Source organism: Sturnira hondurensis, unplaced genomic scaffold (assembly GCF_014824575.4).
Source record: "Sturnira hondurensis isolate 20B ecotype Veracruz unplaced genomic scaffold, ASM1482457v3 Scaffold0001872, whole genome shotgun sequence".
Lineage (NCBI taxonomy): Eukaryota > Metazoa > Chordata > Mammalia > Chiroptera > Phyllostomidae > Sturnira > Sturnira hondurensis.
This window is the reverse complement of record NW_028074503.1, coordinates 3,353,799-3,377,298: the sequence shown is the minus strand read 5'-3', so window position 1 is coordinate 3,377,298 and position 23,500 is coordinate 3,353,799. Positions and strand designations below refer to the sequence as shown.

Below are 23,500 nucleotides of genomic sequence, written 5' to 3'. Positions count from 1 at the left end.
GTTTTGAAGTACTTGAACTTATAGTAATCAGTCATTTTAATAAAAAATTTGTATGAGAAAAAATAGTCCTATCCAGGGCTTCTTGATCCTCCAAACCACTTCATTAGGAAACTGCCAGCACTTTTCTGGACGCCTGATTTGTCTGCACAAGAAGGCCCTCAAGTCTGACTGTGAATAAGTTTGAATGTCAGGAGCCCAGGCAGCTAGTTCCTCCTTGCTGCTGAGATGAATGACCTTGAGTGACTGGACAGCCAGATCACAACCCGGCAGAGCTGACGATTTGGTTTCCCCAACTCACCGTTCTGGCAGAACACTGCCTCTGGCCCTCGGCTCTTACCTTGAGTCTATCCTTCCACCTTTTTTGGCCACTTCAGCTTCCATGACTTATGGTTCAAAGAGCAGTACTAATTTACCTGATTTATAGTTTTGTGACTAAGTTGAAGCATGGAAATAGGTTGATAAAATGAGGGCTTTTGGTTTTTTCAATGTCTGGGAGATGGAAAGGGTAGTTCTGTTACAATACAAACTACCCCCCTTTCTCTCAAGGAAATGATACAGTGTTATCCCTTTTATCCTTCACAGGACCATCAGTAAATAAAGCCAAAAGTTTGGCTGCTCGAGAGCGATATAAAGGCACAGAGAGAGAACAACTCCTAAATTTCTAATCCCCTTACAGGGTTGGGGGACTTTGAACTGTGTCTGCAGGCTAGTCATCTATGGACAGCTGTTGCAAGGTCAAGGCCAAGTTGAACACTGAGTGTTACCAGAGCCGCAGCTTTGACTAGTAAACTCAGGAATGCAACGGACTTGTAAAGCACTGTCATTCACCCTGAAGGCAGCCTGGGACACTGAAGCTTCCTCGGTTCTCCAGGAATGAAACCCAGTTCTTCAGCAAGCAGAAGGCTGACACGAGGACCCTGTGGATACGACCCACTGGCACTTTTTTGAAGGCCAATCAATGCAATGTTTCTCCTTTTTTTAGGAGTAAGCCATCTCACAAATTCTATACCATATTTTTAGTGACATTTCAGGATGTTGCAGATATACTTTATTATAACATTTTGTAGTTTAAAGAGCTTTATTAATGCAATAAATTAACTTTGTACACATTTTTATATAAAAAAGCTAGCAAGTGACTTCAGAATGTTGTAGGCCTCATTAGAGCTTGGTCTCCGAAAACCTGTTTGAAAAAAGCAACATGTTCTTCACAGTGTTCTCCTATAAATGAAAACAGATATAATCCATTAGACAAGGCACAAAAAGAAATAAGAGAATGAACACTCTGCAGCTCACAGATGTGTGTAATGGGTTTTAATTTATTTTCCCTCATAAAATACTTTGTTTTCCTCAGCTTTTGAGTTATCCTTTCTATTTTCACAGCTCATACCATTGCAAAACTGGTCAGGCACCTTCCCAACCCCTGGCAAACCACCACCTGCCCCAAGAGACAAGGAGAGCAGCTAGCCTGTCATTGTACTCAGTGCCCCTGACACTGTACACTAAGCTAGAAGTTGGCAGACCTGAAATAAAGTTATATGTTCCTTCCCCATCCTTAGCGTTCATAATTTTGGGATGAGTGATTTGCCAATGTTCCCGTCCTAAACCTGAAACATTGATAAGCCCCAGGCTCTTTAAAGCCCTTGGCCACCAGTTCCTGAGTCTCCAGAAAGGGACATTCCAACAAGAGCCGCTGTCAGACACACAAGCTGTTCAGACTGCCTGAACTGGCCCTGAATATGCGTCTCCTCCCAAACACTGCAAGTTCCAAAGTGTAATTCAGGTCCATTAACACACTGACTTCACTCATACTACAAATAATAGGCTAAGGGTTAGGCAGACTGTTAAGACTTGTTCTTTAAAAACTGAAGTCAGCAGTCCTCCTAACCAAAGGCTTCCCGCCCACCAGCTGCCAGTGTCCTCCCGCTACGGAGTCTGTGGTCACTCCAGGTCTCTTCCCTGCTGCCGCATCCTCACCTGGTGTGAAATTAGGGTTCCCTCGCAAACGCTGGTTTCGCTGTTCAAAAAACCGGAATATGGTATAGAAAAGCATGTTGTCTTCAGTCTGCTTCGCAGCATCTAAAAATTTTCGCGCAGAAATGTTGTCATGGCCACCAATGCCCCGGATAAACCTCAAGGCAGCTAACACTTGGTGTTTGGAAAGAAGAACCTCTACTATTTCATCATTTGCTGTCGAAAGTCGCTGGAAAGAGAAAAGTCCAGATAAATGCAAGCAACAGGACCAGATACTTATTCAACTGGAAGCTTGGCTGAGTCTTACCTTCAGCATATCCAGAGACAGCTGGTGAGCAGGAGGGTAAAAACTCTCCAGGGATAACAGCAAACAGGCCTGAAAGACAGATTTTCAGACTGTTCAGCCCAAGGTGTTGGAAGATTAAACTGTTAAGTTTTTAATCACAGAGGCAAAAATCTGGCAACACATACCAAAGGCTTCGAGTCACTGAGGACGTGGTACTGCAAGAACTGGTGCAGCATATAAAAGAGGTTGTGCTGGACAAGCGTCTTGATGACAAGTTCGTGCAGGTAATGCTGAGGACAAACAGAAGGAAAGACGCTTTCAAACCACTCAACTACAACAGACTGGCGGCTGCGCTTGTCGAGGACCACAGCTACTCTGACTGACCAAAGTGTCCGTCATTAAGAGAACTGGTCAGCGTGCAGGTGAAGCCCCTGGACACAGACCACTTGCTCTAACTAAGTAAGAACGACTGGTGACGTCAGAAAAGCCGCTCAGAACTCGAGTCAGGCTGGCAGACCCTTTTGGCAATAAAACATAGTCATCTTAGTTAAGATACTGACAGTGCTGTTACTACTTTTTAAACACATCCCTCTGCTCCTCTAACGTGGGACCACAACACTGATTGGCAGGTACCTGTACTGGAATCTGAAACTGGTTGAGAGAGCGAATATATTCCATCAGGACAGCTATCACAAATTTATGAGGCATCTCCTACACAGAAAACAAAACTGGTCTTAGAACCGTCAGAGGAGCTTACACGTAATACCTTGCTTCTCCCCCTCCCCTTTTTCTTCCTTTTAAATTGGCCTGGTGCTGTTTGGCTGGTTTTGCACAAATCCCTCCAGAACCTTTCCCATATTATCAGAACTAGGTCCTCACCCAAAGTAATCCTATTATTCAAATCACACGCGTTCTAGTTTTCCTGAATTCCCTTCAAATGATCTTTGTTTTGAGACTCTACTGGCCCAAAGCAGGAAGCAGCGGCTTCTTCCGGCCATCACTTGCCTTTTTCTCGGTGAATGCCGACAGGACGTGGGTGTACATGTCAGACTGGTCGACCACAGCCTGGGTCCGCACCGGCCTCCTGAGGAGTGGGCTGCTCCGGCTCTGCCCCGCTTCCACCGCCTAGGCAACAAATTACCCATGTGGTCTGAATCATCCTCGGCAACGCTGCGTTTGCCATAAATCCAAAAAGGCTCAGTTTCTAGGTGCTGTGAACCTCAAATCTGAGCAGGCACGACACTTACTTCACAACTTAGACAAAACTTTTTCCTGTGCTCTTTGGGGAAGAGTCCAGAAATAGAAAGCCAAGAGCTGATCATCTTGGAAACAAGGAGTGTTCATGTTGGATGGAACTAAAAAGTGTAAGTCACAGTTTTCCCTTAAAGGATATCATACTGTTTTTAACCTCTTAAAAATAACTCTTAATTTTATTAATCACAGACTATCTGGCTTTTGTTATCTAATAAAATGAAATGGCTTGCTATATCTTTGTTTTATGAAGCCTTGATCCTACATTGAGTGAACACTTGTATAATAAGTCTGTATCTAGATTTTTTTAAAGGTTGTAAGGCTCCCCAAATATTATTGAGCAGGAGAGCTCTGAGAGGACCTTGACTACTTCACCTAACTTCCGACGCAGTGGAGATCAATGCAGATTCTGCAGGTGCTGCTGGGGTGGCCTGAGAACCCCCATGTCTAAGAAGCACCAGGTGCCCCAGTGTTGCAGACGGTGGACCACACTCTTCGCGGGCAAGGGTTTATGAAACCTAACAGCCACAGAGCAGAGACACACAGAAACTGCCATTTGGGGTCAGACCCACTGACACCCACAGCCCAGTACACAGGCAGCAGAACGGAGGGAAGGATCTCGAAGAGCTAGGCCTTCCCACTTCCCCAAACCGCGTCCGACAGAAGGCAGGGTCCCGTGGGCCCCGAGGTCTCAGGCCACCTTCAGCAACCTGCATCAGTCCTGTTATCCTTGAGCAGCTGAAGTTGAGGGGATTTCTGGATTTTTTGTTGTTGTTTAAAACCACTTCCATTTTTAGCTTTCGGTAATCAGATCCTTCAGTGAGATCATTCATTCCACTTGTCCTAAACTTTTTACTTTCTAGCTTCAGATGACAGAATGCACTCACATTCCAGCAAACCTTGTAACAGGCGATGTTCGTGTTCCCCAGCCCTTCGCAACAAACATTTCAGCCCAGTATGTGAGAGCACGGTGCAAATATTTAGTCATCACTGATAGGATACTGACAAAATGCCACGATAAGTCTTATTTTTATAGCCATTACATCCGAACAGGAAAGAAAAAAAGACACGACAAATGATTCTACTTCTAATTAAGTGTAGGTTCTGAGTTGGTGGAATCATGTATAAAAACAAATAATACAAAGATGAGACCAGTTTCATCTATAAAAGAGAGGCAAGACCAAGGGTCTATCTACATATAAGATCAAACATTAACAACAAACAAACAAAGGGTGGAGGCGTTTAGTGAGATGCAGCCTCAAGCCGGATGCAGGAACCCTGATTTTACTGCTCCCCACTACGGCCACGTTCCATCAGACTCTTGCATTAAAATTACTTAGAAATATACGGGGGTTGGGATGGACATGCAACTTACCATCATATAACTCTGCTCAGCGTCCAGGTACTTTTTATACTCGTGACTGAGTTTGTCAAAAACAGTGGCTATCACAGGCAGTGTTGCTCTGTCTGCCTCACTCAACACTGGAAAGAATCAACGTTTGCAGAGGTCAACCAACCACAACTTCAGAACTTGTCGCTATGGTAAAAAAACTAAATCCAAAGGGTTATCGAGCAGTGCAAATATATACCTTTAAAGGGCATTCAAAGACATAGTCTAGAGACCCAAAGCCTTCAACTCAGCAGCCCTTTCTGGTTACTTGAAAAAAGGAACTATGGCATATCCCTAGAAGAGTCTCAAAGTAGATACTATGTAGTCAGTGGCTTGGATTCTGAAAAACGTTTTAAAACTATGGATGGTAGGCCCGATGCTCACATGTGTCCAGGTTCAAGTCCACTTTTACCTGGAATCATCCTACTTACTATTTAGTCTTTTCTACCAAAGCCCCTACAAGTAATTTTTATGTTTATTAGCCTTTCCAGTGGCTGAAATAGCCCAAAAGCTTTAAATGGAGAATGGGGCTACAGACCAGACACAGAAAGGCGTCCTGGCTCCCAGTGAAAGGTGTTGGGCAGCACAGGCTAGAATCAGGCCAACAGGGAAGGATCTGCCCACTCACTCTGTGAACAGACAGACAGGATGACCAGCTTGCATTCCTTTCTCTGCAGGAGGAAGTCCATCAGTTTCCCTTTATCCGGCAAGAGGTTTACTATGGGCTGAAGTTTCACTTGGAGGTTCCAGAGGTAACCTGGGTTTAAGAAGCAGCAAATGTAACCATACGACTCAAACCCAAACAAAAGCCCAGAAGTACTGCAAAGCAGTCAATGACTTTTTCTTGCAAATAAAGTGTAGTCTAGGGCATTCAGGACCTGCTTGACAACAGAAGGACGGATGGCCAGATTACAGTGTGCCCAGCTGATTCCTTAGAACAAAGTAACCCTCTGGTTCAGAGGTGTATCAATGGTGTAGCTCCCTAAGTACGGGGGCAAAGAGCTCTTAAATCAACTCAGAGCAGCTCCTTCCCCACACTTAGCCCCCCTTCATCCTTAACGGTGGAAAAGACATTAACACGCGGCATTAACTTCAGTCCCATACTCCTCTCTCCTGCACGGGCTCATTAGTCAAAGGTAATTCCAAAAGAATTTCATAGTTCATCCATCCGTCAATCCAGGGACTCCCTGAACACTGACACTGCCGGGCAGGCAGGAACAGCCCCTCTCCGTTGGGAATCCACAAGAGAACTGAACAGTACATTAAGAATGATGTGAGCGACCCCTTCTCAATTCTCCCATGGCTGGCACAGAGCTTGTGCCCTTCTGGGTGGACAGGAGAGAATTCATTAGAGACTGGGGGTGCTGCCTAGGTCATTAGGACTGATTCTTTAAGAATCCCAGGGGCAAGACAGAAAATACTCAGATGGCTAACGACTAATGCAAAAAGTACTCTCGCAGAGAAAGATGCAAGGTGTTAGAGGATCACCAAACAAGAAACAACTCACACCCCAAGGGAGGCTTCCCTAGCACAGTGGGCACAGGAGCGCAGCCCCAGGCACACACAGAACGGAAAGGGGTGTGGGCACGGGTGGACGTGCTGGCGGGGGATGGGGGGCCCTGCTTACAGTGCTGTGGGGTCTGCCTTTTCAGAATGGACAGACATGAGGTAGTTTAAAACAGGGGAACAGTAATTCTTAGTTGTTTTAATTATAAAAGCAGTATATGTTCATGAGAAAATATACACATAGTAGAGAAAAGGGGATAAAGTGAAAAAATAATCCCACTCCCAGGTTGAAAGAAGAAGTCACTTCCCAGAGATTCACCTTGAAAACATCACTGGCTACCAATGTCATCCAAAGTCAACAAGCACTGTTTTTTCTCTAACACGACAGTCATCCCCTCTGACCCACCTTGGCTTGCGCTGATAATGATATCAGGTTGAAAGACAATCCAGGACGAAGAATCTACATGTTATAGGAAATTCTAAACCAGAAGAGATGAAAACTAAAGGCAAACCCAGCTCCAATTAGCACTTGCCTCCGCCCATTTGCTGAGGCTGCTCCAAATGCCCGCCCCTCGGTGGTTAAGAACCTTCCCCACTTCGGCTCCTGAGGGCAGGGCTTCCGGAGCCTCAGACACCAGGGTAAGGGGGCAACAGCTGCCCTCTGCGCACGGCACCAACGCCTTTGTCAAGGATACAGAGCTTACACGGGACAGGAGACTGGCTGGTCACAGAAGCAGGACCTACAATCAAGAAAACATAGGTGTGCAAGGACTGAGGATGCAACCGGAAAATGCTGCCAATACTAGTACTTAAGATGTGAAATGTAATACTTTTTAAAGCCTTCAGTACATGTTTATCCAATTGTAGTTGATCAAGGAAGAAGTGAACTGGCTTGTCCCATTGATAACATACAGGGAGGAAGTTGAGAACAAGCCAAGAAACTGTCTTCCCCAGAAGGAGAAAGCATGTCGTTCAGTGTTGTTTCTGTTAAACAAAGATGAGTCATCATCATTTACACACACATTAAAGAACTAGGTGATGTACCTGGATGACTCAAAATCAAATACTCAGATAATTCACTGAGAACATCTCGAATACAAGTGTTTTGGTTTAATTAGTTCAATTAAATAGTTTAAATAGTCAGCTCGTGTCTCCACTGCACACGGCAGTGGGTCTGGGCACAGAGATCAGGTCTGGGAAGCAGAGCAACAGCCCTCCTGACAGGGACTCATAACTACCAGTAAGTCACATGCCAGGCAGGCAGCCTACAGTGAACCTGAGAAACGCAGCCCTGTAAAGGAGACATGATTCTCAGTTCTGTTCCAATCACCCAGGTACAATCAAAACATCGTTTTAATCAGCTAGTTGGAAAAGGCGGGGATTTTTAACAGACTCCCCAAAGAAGAAAGGAACCCCTCACATAAGCTGGAGCAAAGAACACTTGCATTCGGAACCTAAGAGCAGAGTCTTAGATGTGGAACTCAACACTGGCTGCCCATCACACTGTCTTCAATGCTCTCTGGTGAGAGCCACATGGCTGTGGTTTTTAAAGCCCCCAGGTGGTCCCAATGTGGAGTCAGTGAGAACCAGGGGTCAACGAGACCAAAAACAGGGAGAAATAAGGGCTGCTGGCATCCCCCAAAGCTGCTGAATGCACAGGGTGGGCCAGAAACAAAGATACTACAAGCCTGCAAGGGGCTTACAGTCTAACAGGTAACACGAAACAAAAAGGCATTAACCTTAAAATACGCTTTACCAGCCCACAGCGTAGCAGCCCAAAGATTCAATGGACTCCTAACATTTTTATTAATCTTAGCCTTGGACATCATTTTGACCACACGTGGCACTGGCTTTATCAAAACTAACCAGTTAGAATCTGACTGCCTTCTAACCTGTCCTAAATAATGATGATGGTGTTTTAAATGTTTAAGAGTTATTTTTCCCCAACTCACCAGCAGACACCTTAATGACAAGTAAGCAGCAGATACAAGGTACAACTCTTGATACAATCTATTCTTTTACAGGCATACCTCCAAGATATTATAGGTTTGATTCCCAAGTCTCCCCCACCTCTGCTGGGTGGAGGGGAACAGGAAAGAGATGAGTCAGGGAGGTGGGGGGCGGTATACTTTCTGTCGGTGGAAGGCCTTGCCTTCAATTTTCGGGTGAGGGGGGAAAGTGCAACACATAATAAGTACAATAAAGTCCAGTGCAATAAAACTAGGTATGCCAATAATGCTAACATTATTATTGAGGAAAAAAGGAGCTGGAAAGAACACAGAAGGCCAAAAAGCCAATCCAAATGTGGGAACTACCTCCTTCCTTACAGGCTCTGCCAGGGAGCTCTGGCTGACCCAATGAGACTGGAAGGGCAGGCCAGAGGTGGTGCTCCTGCTGAACCATCAGCTGCAGCCTGCTCTGGATTGTCTCTGTGACAGGTACAAGGACACCCTGACTGTGGGCCGGGCCAACTCACCAATGCTATCTGACCATTCCCTTTAAGATGAATACATTGCTACCAAAGTTCCAGTGTGTACCTTTTATGGTTTACACACTGAACTTCAACTAACTTATTCTGTACTACAATCTCCTTTAAGAGAGAGCTAGATACTATCTGAAATCAACTAGGCACAGGCCAAAGGAACGAAATGGTTTCTTTCCCCTTTCCTGAAATGCTGACCTCCTTCCTTCTCAAACTTCCCACTTGCACCTCTTCAGCTGGAACTGACCTAGAACAGCCTGCGAGGATGCTCTGCCTGTGGAGTAGCCGTCCCCCTGAGCCACTACTTCACTAACAAATCCTCTCACCTTAAACTCTTAAAAAAAGAGAGAATCGGAGAACCACAGCCTTAAGCACTTACTGTGACCATCAGTCAGGAGAGAAGGCATATTTATCATAACTATGACACAGAACATAAGAAAGATAAAGAAAAGTGACCCCACATTCAAATAGCCACGGTAGCCAAATTTAATCTCAGGGTTACAGAGCACAGGACATCAGAAACCGTCAAAGGCTTATTCAACATTTAAAAATCTCTCAGCTTCAGTGGGTAATCACAACTCTCCATTTTAAAGCTCAGAGAAGAGAAATCATTCTGTTTTCTTAAGAAGATGATCCATTTATCTTATAAAATATGTTTCATGACAACACAATTTTAGCTGACAGAACTGGAAAAAAAATTTAGAAAAGAAGAACAGCCACTCATAAAAGCAAACAGATCTGGGACCCTCTGCACAGCCTCCTCACCCCATCTTGAACGTGACCCGCAGCTACATGGGGCCTCCCCTTTACCTGCCATGGGGATCTGGTAGGGCTGAATCGATCGAGCAGGAAGCACTGGGTGATGGAAGGTGACGGTGCCGTCGGACTCTCCCCTTAACTTGATATCAAAAATCACCGATGTCTGAGGTGGAGAAAAAGGTCAGACTGTGATGCCCACACAGATCACAGACTGGCTTAGCGCTTTCATCGCCTCGTACCTTGCTGTTTCAGATTTGTTTGAAACGTCTCTTTGCGTCCCATCCCTACTGTCTAGTTCTTCTTTGAGGAGTAATTTGGTACGACATTACAACTTCCCGTTACATTTTATACACTCTAACACACATTCCTGACACTTACAACATGCTTCCATTGGAGAGCACTAGGGGGTTTAAGCAGATCTTTTTCAGTGACAACATCCTCATCAGTCAGAGATATGGGTGTCACCGCCCTCCTGCCGACATGGCAGTGAAGTGGCTTGTCTACTGCCATTTTAGTTCTGGCTTTCTCTTAGGCCAGAGAGCATCAAAGCCATTATCACCTATACACACAAAGCGCCCATGTAACACAATGGCTCTGCAGTGAACTCCCAGTTTAGTTGATTCAACCACATAATTGCTCCAAAGTCAAATCTCCTCATGTATTATTATCTGAAATAGTTTTTAATTATCTTTAATTGATTGATATGAAATCACTGTTTTTTTCTTTCTTTCTCTTTTCTTAAGATTTATTTATTTTTAGAGAGGAAGGGAAGGAGAGAAGGGGAGAAATATCAATGTATGGTTGCCTTTCGTGTGTCCCTTGCTGGGAACTGGCCTGCAACCCAGGCATGTGCCCTGACTGGGAATCGAACTGGGATCGTGTGGTTCACAGGCCCGCGCTCAATCCACTGAGCTACACCAGCCAGGGCAAATCACTGTTTTTTTCTAAGCCATCTGATATACCAAACCCTTTTCTATCTAGAATTCCAAAACCTTCTGCATAAAAAGCACTTTCGAGTCTGTGCTCAGAATGTTTTGTCGATTTCCACAACTCTTTTAAGCAACCCTGACTTGTGCTAATCCAGACCAGACAACCCCACGCAGCTCATACCTCTGTGTCCTGATGATGAACGACTACCAGGTTATCCACCACATTCAGGGCAAACTTCCCTGTCCGACTTAACTTCAGTATGTGCATCTTTTTGCAGGCACCTTCTCTGTAGGATAACAAAGAGGTCAAGAAACGGATCAACAAGCTTTAGTTTAGACTTTGAAATGGAAGGAAGAGGAGAGAGAGCATTAAGAGTACCGTGGTAGATGATACAGGACGACCTCCGCTCCGGTGCTGTTGGAGGTCCGAGAATGATGCCTCAGGAAGAGAACGTAGAGCTGTCTGTAGCTGATTAGAGAACAGAGAGGTGCGTCACAGTTAGCAGTCTGAAACACCTCCGTTCTCAGTGCTGAATTATAAGGCTACAGTTAAGTAAATTATGAAACGGTCACTTAATGGAGTATCTTGCAACCAATGAAATCGTTTGCAAAGCAAGTGCAATTAGTCAGAGAAAAAAAAAGCCTAATAAAGTGCAGTGCAAAGGGGGATGCAAAGCTAATTATAGCTTGATCATAATATTTTAAAAGAAAAATTCAAATTTATAAATAATATCCAAAAACTAGAAATACATGCTGTTGTTAATAATTATCCTTGAGTAATAAGTGAGGTCCCATTTCTTTTCCTCTAACTTTCTATATTTTCCAAGTGTTGTACAATGAATAAATTCCTTAGTGACAGGAAAATATAATCACTCTTCATTTTTATGCCTCATCTAATAAATGTGGTGTGAACAGTTCCTGCACCCACATTTTTATTTTGGTGGCTAACACCGTGCTATTAACTGTCACAGGAATGGGGAACGGACCGCAGGGAAGGGAGTGGGTCCCACCTCCACTCTGGCCAGGATTGCTCTCATTTTGTTTCCTAAACCAAGAAGCCACAGATTTCCTTCGAAAAAAAAAGTTAGGGGTCATTGTTACTGCTAGGAGTTTTTTAAATTTAGAAACCACTGTTTTAGGCCATAGGAAAATCAGAAGTAATTTAGAAGCAAAATTTTGATAACTGTTGATTAGGATTATAGTGGGGGTTTGCATTCGTTTCTATTTTAGTGTGTTTGNACAGGAATGGGGAACGGACCGCAGGGAAGGGAGTGGGTCCCACCTCCACTCTGGCCAGGATTGCTCTCATTTTGTTTCCTAAACCAAGAAGCCACAGATTTCCTTCGAAAAAAAAAGTTAGGGGTCATTGTTACTGCTAGGAGTTTTTTAAATTTAGAAACCACTGTTTTAGGCCATAGAAAAATCAGAAGTAATTTAGAAGCAAAATTTTGATAACTGTTGATTAGGATTATAGAGGGGGTTTGCATTCGTTTCTATTTTAGTGTGTTTGAACTTTTCATAGTAAAGCTTACAAATTAAGAAACTGGCATTCCCAACTGAAAACATGCCTTCCTACGTAAGGAAGGTATATTTTGTAATTCGGTTTCATGTTGGTTAGATAAACATAAAACTTTAAAACTATGTTCTCATTTAGAACAATTAGGATATATTTTAGGAAAAAAAATAGTTGATAAACTTCAACTCACAGAATACAAGAAAAATCCCCAAACTAAGATATACCCAAGAAATAAACTGGTTCGATGTTCTCATTTTATGAGGTTAGCGTGTTGAAAAAACGTTCCTGAGACCACAAAACCAGTAAAATCAAAGAAGAACCCCAAGAAGATGGCATTCATAAAATCCACGGTCATAAGATCTAGACACTAAACAGGAAGGGGAAGTCCTTACTGTGCGGTCCGAGGCGACCTACGGAGTGGGCAGCCCTGGAGTATTTACAATGCGCTTCTACTACTCGTATCACTAAAAGCAATTACAAAAGGAAGTCTGTCAAAAGGTAAACATACATTGTTGCCATCGCAATATCTCTCTCAGAAAGATTCAGTTTAGTGGACTTAGGCGCAGCTGGTAATTCAATCTCAAACTTGGGCAGTTTTGACATAGTGCCAGCCTGTTGAGGGGAAAGAAAGTTTTAGGAAAAGTTTATTAAACCCCTTTGATGTTTTGCATTCCCTACATAAAATCATTGAGGATATACACACTCTATGCACTTTACTCACATGACTGCCCCTGCAGAATGAGTCATTCTGGGAGGTGTGGGGATGGTACATTGTGCCCTCTAGGGATCAGAGGCGGCAAGGTTATTAAGGTTAGAAGAACTTGCCCCTTTGCAGCACTTTCAGATGTTAAAGGAATAGGGCGGGAGAGGGAAAAATTTTTTTTAAAGGAGGCTCACACTTACCCTAAAATGAAAGGGCTGCAGCACGTTTCCAAGGACTGTGGTGGACAGCAGAATCACAGCGCTCTCTGGACAGTACATGTACCAGTTCACATTGATATTCTGGCTCTTCAGGAGTTTCAGATTTCGTTTCTCTGGTAATACCTGATGCAAAGTTCAAGAAACAGAATCTTCACTTAGAAAAATTTCAGAAGGATATAAATTTTAAAAAATAAGCAGAAAAAAACAGTAAGTTAAACAAAAAATTACTTTTTATTTATTACAGCTACCACTTATTCAATGCTGGTGCTCAGTGCTTTACAAACCTTAGCTCATACACTCTCGTCAGAACTCGGAGACGCTGGCGTACTCATATTTGACAGAGGAGAAAATAAGGCCCAGGGAGAGGAGACAACCTGCCTCACCAGTTATACAGTTATGGGTGGGGCAGGCCATTTCCCCAAAAGACCCAGGTCTGAATCTGCATTCTCAGGTGCCATCCACCAAATAGCAAAAAGCAGCGACATTGTCACCCCTCGGGGACATGATCCAAACAAACCCATGCCTCACAGGCCCGGAGCACCACCCCAGCCACAGTCCGATGTGCAGCATTAGCCTTCGTCTGGTCCCATCTCGATTCCAGTTCCCACTGAGTCTGGGAGCAGCTCCCTTTTTCTAACAGACGTGCTCATGAGACTCTGCACGCAAACTCAGTATTTTAAAATCAAGGCAAACATACTTTAAATGTTCTGATAGATTAAGGAACACTGGATAGAGCCCCCAAGACACTAAGCTCCCAGAACACTGAACTGGAGCCCTGACGTGGAAGTCTGGGTCGAGTTTCCTGGTAAGGCAGGCACAATAAAGAGAGATGCTAGAATTCTCTTTCTTACATTTCCTTTTGGTTTATTTGTTTGGGGGAGCTGTGTTTTTATTTACTTTTCCTAACTTATTTCTTGAAGTTCTGAAGACCATCCAGATGCTCGGATGGACACTTTCTCAACACAGAGAACAGAACACATCCTTACAGACGATGGCCCGGGAACCCTTCCCCAAAGCAGTCCACCCTTCCCCTTTCTGCGCTGTCTCACGGGCGGTTCCCTTTCTCTGTGTGTGGGACTACTGTGAAGTTTGTGTTCTTCTGCCGCTCACGGCAAAGAATTAATGACAGCCCTACAGTAAAGCACTATGGCACTAACCTCTCAGGTTTGCTTACACAGGTGTATTTTCTCCACCCATAGATCCTACATTATACTACTTTTGACAGGTCAACAACTCAAACCCAAATGAGTCCTGACACCCCTACATTAGCTCCACTCAGAGACCTCAGAAGCATTCTCAATAGGTTAGCCAGCTGGAACACATTATTGGGTTGGCCAAGAAGTTTGTGTAGTTTTTTCCACATGATGGCTCTAGTAGCACTTAGTTGCCTTTAACTTCATTTGGAACAATTTTGTTAGATTGTATTGTGACAGCTGTCACATCAGCATGCATTTTTTAAAAAACTTATCAGAACTGGTGCATTTTTGTGCAGCCATTTTAATATTGCGGATGGAACAAGATATGCAACATTTTTGTCACATTACACTTTATTATTTCAAGAAAGGTAAAAACACAACTAAAAAGAAGATTTGTGCAGTATACAGAGAAGGTGCTGAGACTGATCGAACATGTCAAAAATGGTACAAAGTTTCTTGGTATTACTGACATTTGACCAAATTAATTCTCTGCTGTGGGGCTGTCTGATGCACTGGAGGATAGTTAGCAGCACCCCTGGTCTCTACCCACTAGAAGCCAATAGCGGGATATAGCCAACACACTCAAAATATCCAAATAAATAAAGATATTGGTAAAAGTGAAAAAAATGTGTCTTTAATTTTACAGAAAAAACTAAACAGACTTTTTGGTCAGCTCAATAAAAAGATGGAGGGGCAGGGGCATCAAAGTAAACAATCGAGAGAGTGAAAAGGCAGCCTATAGAATGGGAGAAAACATGTGCCAATCACTGCTGCTAAAGGGTTGGCATCCAGAATATCTAAAGAATGCCAACAACTCAACAACAAAAATAACACAGCCAATTTAAAAAATGGGCAAAGGACTTGACAAGACATTTCTCCAGAGCACATGCAAATGGCCAAGAAGCCATGAAAAGATATTCAATATCACGAATCATCACAGAAATGTAATGAAAACCATAATGAGACACCGTCTCGCAGCCAGAAGAATGGCTATCATTGATTTAAAAAACAAAACAACTAGTGCTGGTGAGGATGTGAAGAAATTGGAACCCTCATTGCACTGCTGGTGGGAATGTAACATGGCATAACTGCTATGGAAAACCGCATAACAACTCCTAAAAATATTAAAAACAGAATTACCATATGATCCAACAGTCTCATTTCTGGGTAGGTACCCAAAAGACCTGAAGTCAAAGGGTCTCTTCAAGCAGGATCTTGAAGAGATACTTACACAGCCATAGTCACAGCCGCAGGATTCACAAGAGCTCAAAGGTGAAAGCAACCAGTGTCCATCAATGTATGAATGGGAAAAATGTGCTCTATACAAACAATGGAATATTATTTGGCTTTGAAAAGGAAATTCTGATATATACTACAACATGGATGAAACCTGAGTACCTACAGTAAATGAAATAAACCAGTCACAGAGCATAATTACTATATGATTCCATTTATATGAGTTACTTAGATTAGTCGAATTAACATAAAGTAAAATGGTGGTTACCAGGGGCTGTGGGGGGCTAGAAAGAGGAGCTGTTTAATGGGTAGGGAGTTTTAGTTTTTCAAGACAAAAAAGTTCTAGAGATCTGTTTCACAATAATGTGAATATACTAAACTGCACACTTAAAAACAGATGGTAAAGTTCATAACACGATTTTTACAATACAAAATTTTCCTTTAAGACGAAGAGACAGTTTACTGAAGAGGAAATACAAATGGACAACACACAAATTCAAAACATGCTTAGCCCCCAAATGATGAAAAATGTAAATCAGAATGCCTTTCCACCTCTCTTAGACTGACGAGTGTCTACAGACTGGTAACACCCACTTTCGACAAAGATGTGAAAAATGGAGATTCCTACGGTGCTTATAAAAGTGCAAGCATGTAGCCCTGGCTGGTGTAGCTCAGTGGACTGAGCACGGGCCTGCGAACCACATGATCACAGTTCGATTCCAAGTCAGGGTACATGCCTGGGTTGCAGGCCAGTTCCCAGTGGGGGGACTCACGAGAGGCAACCATACACTGATATTTCTCTCCTTCTCTCCTTCCCTTCCCCTCTAATGATAAATAAATAAAATCTTTTAAAAAAAAGTGCAAGCATGTTCACTGGAGACTGTTTATAAATGCAAAAACTGAAAACAAGCCAAATGCTCATCAATAAGTAATTGGTTAAATAAACTAGTATAACCACACACAGTAGAACACAACTCAGTCAGAATAAAATGTGGGAAGATATCCAAGACACACTGCTAGGCAAAAAAAAAAAGTCAGTCACAAAGGTACCTAAAACCTTTGTGTGTAGGAAAAAATAGAGGAATATGCACCAAACTTTTTTAAAAATATTTTATTTATTTATTTTTAGAGAGAGGGGAAGAGAGGGAGGAAGAGAAGGAGAGAAACATTGATGTGAGAGAGAACATCAATCAGTTGCCCCTCACATGCCCCCACTGGGGACCTGGCCTGCAACCCAGGCATGTGCCCTGACTGGGAATAGAACTGGCCTTTTGGTTTGCAGGCCGGTGCTCAGTCCACTGAGCTACACCAGCCTGGGCCACAGTGTTTATGTGAATTATTTCTAGGGATTACAGGAAACTTTTCTTTCCATATAATTTGGTAATGTTTGAACATTTTATAAAAAACATGTATTACTTGTAATTAGAAAAAAAGATTTCTAATCTTTTTTAAAAGATTTAAAACCCAACCAAGAGACTAAAGTTCTAGAATCTCAAAATCCCTATTTAGTGCCGAATTCACAAAGCTACTAAAATGCTATTACAGACTGTTCTCCAAACATAAGGGATAAATAATACCTGGTAAAATTCGATTCCTTGATCTGTGATGAAGACAATTTCAGTGGAACTGGTCCAACAGAATCCTAGTATGTTGGCATTCTTGGTCTGAAAAGAATTATAAAATTTTTAAAATTAATAACAAAAACGTATATATCTTCAAAAGCTTACTCTGCATTACTCTTTAATAAAAGTTACTTATTAACAAATCAAACTTCCTTTTAAACGCAGTGTTCCCAGAATCTCACCTACAGCCCCTCACTGGGTCTAGTTATTCCGGTCAACCCAGCAGAAGGAGCCTTAGTTTCACAGAAAGGCCCTCAGATGCCAACTTCTACCTTTGGGAACCAAAAGGCAGCTGATGCTGTCTTAGTGAAACACGCTGTAAAAACTGCCATTATACAAGTATAAAGACCTAAAGGTTCTCAGTAAGTGCTGACCAAAATGGGCTTGGGGGCCTCAAGCCCACACGGTGGGCTTGGTGAGCAGTGCCCTGAGCCTGGTGAACAGCGGTGCCCTGAGCCTGAGGGCAGACAGGGCTAGGACAGCCACCTGTGCTGTCCACAGAGGAACTGCGGGTCTGCAGAGGGGTCAGCTGTCTGGCAGATGTGCCCTTCCTTGCTGAGGAGCCCGCGCTGAACTCCGTTCAGCAAAACCATTACGAAGATGCCAAAAGCCATACCCATCCACTAGCAGCTTCTGCTCGTCTCCAGGAAATACCACATTGCCACTTTTAGCTGAGCCCTCTCTAGCCTAGTTGATTATGCCCAGCAAATCTAATTAATATGGACTAGTATCTACACTGAGGGAAAGAAAGAGGAAGGACATGACAAGGGTAAATCGAAGAAAGAAAACATAACCAGGAAAGGCAAAACCTCCCATTCTACAAACCTCCGAAGAGGCAGCTGTGAAAGGAATCCAGGGTTTGACCCAGAAGTGCCAGCCCAGGGCCAGCAAGAAGACAGCAGCCACCGAGTACAGACACAGTTAGGTGTGCACCATCCACCATCCATCCAATCCTCCTGACTCCATCTTCAGACGTAGAAACAGGCTTAAAACCTGCCCAAAGTCAAAGAGCCCACAGGCAGCACGTCCAAGCACAAGGCAGTCTGTCTTCCAGTCTAAGCTCTCAGTTCCCACACTACCAGGTACCTCCACCAGCGGAACCCACGCAGTTACACGCAGACCAGCTGCGAATGGGTACGGCCCATACCTTGCACTCTTGAGTGTATTCCAGCTGAGAACTATCCGGGATAAAATTAGAAAAATCCTGAACAAAGAAAAAAAATAAGGAGAAATTTGGATCAGGCACCAACCCACTTTGGAACACAACAGACAAAAAAAAAATTAAATGTGAAAAGTGATCAGAAAAAAACTGACAAAAACCCAAAGACAGGAAAAATAAAAAGACCAATTTGGACAATCTGCCTCCTTAAAAGCAGCAGGTCAACAATTCAATTTCTTAAAAAGAATTAATCCCAATATTCAATTAGGGTTTAGAAACTGATTTTGAAAATTCATTCTCCAAATGGTTGATTTCAGAGAAATGCATCACTCTACATTTTACAAGAGGCTTTCCAAAAATTTTGCAAGTAATACTGATGGAAGGAAAGAAGATTCTTCCTCTTTCTCAACAGTTTTTTCTCTACTTTACATCACTTTACAAGTGATGAATATTTATAAGGCTCAAATGCCAACAAGTTGCTCCAACTCTGAATAGCTGTTCCTATTAGATTAAGCATTCAAAGATAAGAAAAATGAATAAATGGAGTTGCCCCAGTAAACGTCATTCACAAAGTAGCCAAAAATATACTCAGACAGTTAATAATGCTAGCTATTGATCCATACAAAAGATGCTTGAGGCTCCAAATTAGTTTTTTTTTAATTTAAGTCAAAAATAACAAACTAAGGTCATATGTATTTATCAATTCAAATGTTTTTCTTCAAAATTCCAAATACAACTCAACACAATTATAGCTTTCATGACATTAAAATAATAAATGGTTCCTTTACCACTGGATATTTGCAATTCATTCCCTTCCAAATGTACTTCTAATGTCCTTTTCTTTATACTATATTTAAAGATATATCTTACCACAGTCTTTGAGGTCCTCTGAACAGCTAATATCTTGTTTTCTAAGGAAAACTTAATGCACTTCACTTCTCCTCTGTCTTCCATTCTTTAAGAAGAAAGAGTATGTGTTAAGAGTTAAACTCTAGCGTCTATCATTTTGTCAGAAGAAAAAAGAAGTTAAATATTCAGGAAGCAGCAAATCTTAGTTTAAAATTAAACTTATGCTTCTGAAGCTAACAGTAGAACCTCTTTTCAGAAAACAAAATCCAATCAGCAATAAACTGCTGGAGAAATTCTCAGTATTGCAGATAGCAAGTGATGGGAAAATTGAGATCACGTGCACTTTCAACTAAGAATCATTTTAGACAGATAATGTACACACAGGCATACCTTGTTTTATTCTCCTTCGCTTTATTGTGCTTCACAGATGTTGCCTTTTTTTTTTTTTTACAAATTGAAGGCAAGACCCTCCACCAGCAAGCAGATTACAACTGTTTGCAGTGGGCTGGAATCAAACCCACCGTATCTCCGAGGTACCCCAATACCCACAGTGACCTCCAAAATTCTCTGCTTTCTCTCCCCACTGCTCTCACAGCAAAGCTTCTGAAACATCAGTGTCCTCTTTCCCATTTGCTACCTTATGGCTCAACATGGTCCCACCTAGAAGTCTCACAACCACCTCAAACAGGGAAATCAAGGGGTGGACTACAGAGGGGCATGAAGAAACTTTTGGGAATATGGGCTGTTCATTATCTTGATTATGGTGATGGTTTCATGGATGTACGCATATGTTAAATACATTCAGTTAATAATAATTACAACACAGTAAGGCTACTATTAACAACAAATAAAATGTTTTTAAAAGAGGGCAAATTCAGCATTTTCCCCCTCAAACCCAACGATGCCCCCAAATCTGGACCATCATGGGCTCACTCTCACGTTGACCACCAAGTGACTGCAACACCAGCTACACTGCCTTCGCTCTGGTCTTCACCACGCCTCGCTCAGACTACAACCATCTCTCAGTGGTGTCCTGCACTCTGACACGCTCCCAATCCATTCAGCCCCAAGGCTACGACTCGCATGATCTTTCCAAACACCAATATGATCGCGCCACGTCCTGCCTCACAAATTTTCAGTAACAAGATAAAACCCTGATTCCATAGCAGAATACATAAGGTTCCCGCCAACCCCCACCTCCCCTCCCTGCATGGACACCTGGTCTTTAGTTACACAGACCTAGAGTTCCCCAAACACCATGATTGTTCACCTTTGCACTTTGTGGTCTCTCCACTTGGAAGGCCTTCTTGTCTTCCCTACCTGGAATCTTCCCATTTAAGCTCTCCAGTTTTGCTCAAAGCCTACGTCTTCTCCAAGGCCTTCCCGCTCCAATCTCAAGGTAAATGTCACACCTCATCCCTGTGTCCACATTCTTGGTACAGCACATGTGCCCCCTCACTTGTATCCCACTCTGAAGTATGCATTTCCCAAAAGGGTGCCAGGCTAACTCAAAGCCTTCACATGCCTGATGCCTGAGAGGCCCTGCAACAGCGTTTGCCCAATAAATGATATGTGATTCATTTTCTACCTCAAAAACTGCTTCCTATCAGCATGGGACAACTGTAAACATTTTTTAAGTCACCACTGAACTGAGGGCCTATATTGTACTTTCCCCTTCTGTAATCACAGGAGTCAAGATGACCAGATAGTTTATTAGCCAAATTGAGGTATTAGGTGGGCCAAAAAGCCCGTTACATTTGTTCCGTACAATGGCTCTCCTAGTGCTTGTCTTTAACTTCATTCAAACAGCGCTGTTAGATTGTACTGTGACAACTGTCACATCATCACGCATTTAAAAAAAAAAAACTTATCAAAATTGGTGAATTTTTGTGCAGCCATTTTAATACTGGAGATGGAAGAAGATACTCAACATTTTCAGTGCATTATGCTGTATTATTTCAAAAAAAGTAAAAACGCAACTGAAATGCAAAAAAAAATTGTGTGTGGGTACGGAGAAGGTGCTGTGACTGTGTCAAAGTGGTTTGAGAAGCTTCTTGGTGCCATTACATTTGGGCCAAATAGTTCTTTGCTGTGAGGCTGTCTGGTGCATTGGAAGATGTCTGGCAGCACTCCTGGCCTCCACCCACTACAAGCCAAGAGCAGGAGACAGCTGACACACTCGAAATATCCAAATCAATAAAGTTATCAATGAAAATGAAAACTGTGTCTTTTACTTTACGGAAAAAACTAAACAGACTTTCTGGCCAACCCAATAGTTCTCAAGGGAAAGGAGCTGCTATTCCGCTTGCGCAAACTGGGACACCCAGTCACCTAAAGTAGTCAGAGCTGGGATTTTCTAAATATACATTATTGCCTGAAAAACACTGATCCAACCATCTCCTCCACCTTCCAAACACTCTGGGAAGACCTAGACCTAACGAAGAAATGAAGGTTCTCCTCCGTGAAGAAACAGGAAATGGGCAAATCAGTAATGCACTGACTTGCTAATTTCAAGTACCAGGAAGTAGGGGCCCTACTAGGGAATATTTGGCTCCCAAATCAACAGGGAAGTACTCCACATGTTCACTCGGACCAGAAGTAGAGTCTGTGCCACGAAAACTGCACAGCAAGGGTCTGCTTCCCCCCTCCTACTGGACAGGTATCCGCATGCGCATGCACACTCACACTCCAGACCTCTTAAGGCACACAAAGGAGAAAACTTCAAAACCACCACGTGAATGAGAAACAGACGAACGTCATTTATGTACTGAAATTATTCCGAAAGTGTTGTTACCTAAATGAGATGGGACTCCGATCATCTGGGCCTTTAACTACCACCCCAGTAGCTCCACCAGATCGAACGGCAAACACCTGGGAGGGGAAAGCAGCAATGTTAACGGTCTGGGCAGTATACCAACCTACAAGTGAACACCCCTGCGGCACCGAACCCTTGGTTCGGCTAAACCAACACGGCACATATCAATCTGTGATGCTTGGTGTTCACATGAATAATAAGAAGCGAGAGTAGAAACCGAAAAGTTTACTATTCCAAACTGTGCATGACGGGGTCGGAGGACCTCGAGGCTCTAAGTTTTAGTCCAGTTTGGCAAACGCGCCGCTTAACCATATCCTGCTATACTCCCTACATTGCTTTCCCCTCTGTCCAAAATTCCGAGAATAATACAGCTCTCAATGCCTACGTCCAAGAAAAGGCGCCGGGAAAAGACCCGCCTGCTTACAGCTGACCACGCTGGCCAACGGGCACCCGGTCAGTGGCGCCTGCTCGGGGTCCATCCCGCTGTCACTGTGGAGAAGAAAGCCCCGGCCGCGGTGGAGCCGGGTCCCTCCACCCACCCAACAGGAAGGCGCTGGCGCCGGTGCTGCGCCGGGACGCTAGGGGAGGCCCCAGGCCTGGTTCCCCCGCGCCCCGCCCGTGCGCGCGGGGCGACCTTGGGGCGCCGGGGTCGGCGGGCAGGGCGCGCCCGGAGGCACGGGGAAGGAAGATGAGGGCTGGCGCCAACCTGCTTGTTAGCCTCATCAAAAAAGACGCAGTTGACCGGGGTCGCCTTCTCGAAGTGCACCGGCCGTTCGCACAGCTCCAGGTAGTAGTCCTCCTCGCCCATGGCAGGCGCCGCGGAGGCGGCAGTAGCGGGGGGACCCGGGGTGGAAGCCAGCATGGACAAGCGCGAGCGGCGCCCGGTGCAGGGGTGCAGGGAGTTGGACCTGGCTGTAGTCACTGCCTCTGTGGCGGCGGCGGCGGTGGCTGCGATTCCCCGGGCTCGGAGGCCGCTTCCTGGTGCCACACCCCCACGCTCTCCGGCACGTGACCCGCGGCCCTCCCCGCTTAAACCGGCGACAGACGCCCGGCTGCCGTGGGCCCCACCGGCGCACACGGCTCCTCCTCTTTGCGCGAGGGCGGGGTCCCGGGGAGGCGGTCTGCAGCCGCGGGGCCGGAAGCCAGGGCCGCGCGGAGGCCGGGTGGCGGTGCGCGTCTTCCAGAGAGTGTACGCTGTGAAGCATCCCGGGAGGTTTGCTCAGGGCCGGTTGCCCGCGTGGGACAGGGCTACCTTTGATGTAGGGAAGGTTCATCCTTGCTTTCAAAGGGTTTACTGAGCCTGCCTGTGGCAGCGTTGTAAACTTTACAGTGCAAAGGAGATGAGTCCTGTGGTCAGCGCGGATGCTCTGGGCAGTGTGTGGAACCGGAAGCAAGTTTAGATTGCGGGCCAAACGGCCTCTTTTGAATGGCTTTGATATTTGAAGGCATGGACAGGAACTCATTCCAGGGACTGGGGGACGGAAGGTAGGGATCAGGTATTCTTCGGTGCCCATTCTTAATAAACAGATGGGTTTTGGCACCATTCTGTAAGAAACAGCCGTTTGAGAAGTATGGCAGGGAAGAGGCGAAGACCACGAGCTGCTTTTTGGAC

The 23,500-nt window shown here is 44.2% G+C and overlaps 2 protein-coding genes across 3 annotated transcripts in view; one reads left to right on the top strand and one right to left on the bottom strand.

The window, feature by feature from the left end:
• The window catches only part of NPC1 (NPC intracellular cholesterol transporter 1), a 53,161-nt gene extending 51,397 nt beyond the window's left edge, over positions 1-1,764 (top strand). Inside the window, exon 25 of the mRNA XM_037031943.1 lies at positions 583-1,764. Coding sequence (XP_036887838.1) covers positions 583-665 — 83 coding nt within the window. The 3' untranslated portion in view covers positions 666-1,764. The remainder of the gene's footprint in view (positions 1-582) is intronic.
• On the bottom strand, positions 1,060-22,903 carry RMC1 (regulator of MON1-CCZ1). 2 transcript variants are annotated; one of them, XM_037031927.1, is made up of 20 exons: positions 22,595-22,903; positions 21,868-21,944; positions 19,095-19,179; positions 18,213-18,269; positions 17,021-17,107; positions 12,994-13,134; positions 12,599-12,702; positions 10,954-11,043; positions 10,756-10,861; positions 9,697-9,808; positions 7,100-7,144; positions 6,811-6,864; positions 5,527-5,655; positions 4,884-4,990; positions 3,263-3,382; positions 2,891-2,968; positions 2,443-2,547; positions 2,279-2,347; positions 1,975-2,200; positions 1,060-1,218 (listed from the first exon to the last, which is right to left on the bottom strand). In XM_037031927.1, exons 1-20 carry the CDS (start codon positions 22,748-22,750, stop codon positions 1,139-1,141), a joined length of 2,028 nt encoding a protein of 675 aa, XP_036887822.1. In that variant the 5' UTR covers positions 22,751-22,903; the 3' UTR covers positions 1,060-1,138. The 2 variants fall into 2 exon arrangements, with proteins under 2 accessions (XP_036887822.1, XP_036887828.1); XM_037031933.1 differs by lacking the exon at positions 22,595-22,903 and adding an exon at positions 22,118-22,397.
• Positions 22,904-23,500: the final 597 nt, after the last annotated feature.

Bases quoted from the DNA above. Each gene is read 5' to 3' on its own strand.
- RMC1 (XM_037031927.1), bottom strand. From the start codon at position 22,750: ATGCTGGCTTCCACCCCGGGTCCCCCCGCTACTGCCGCCTCCGCGGCG. The intron at 2,548-2,890 runs GTACCTGCCAAT...GTTTGTCCTCAG, and splicing joins AGTTTCAGATTCCAGTACAG to CATTACCTGCACGAACTTGT. The intron at 2,348-2,442 runs GTATGTGTTGCC...TCTGTCTTTCAG, and splicing joins TCAGTGACTCGAAGCCTTTG to GCCTGTTTGCTGTTATCCCT.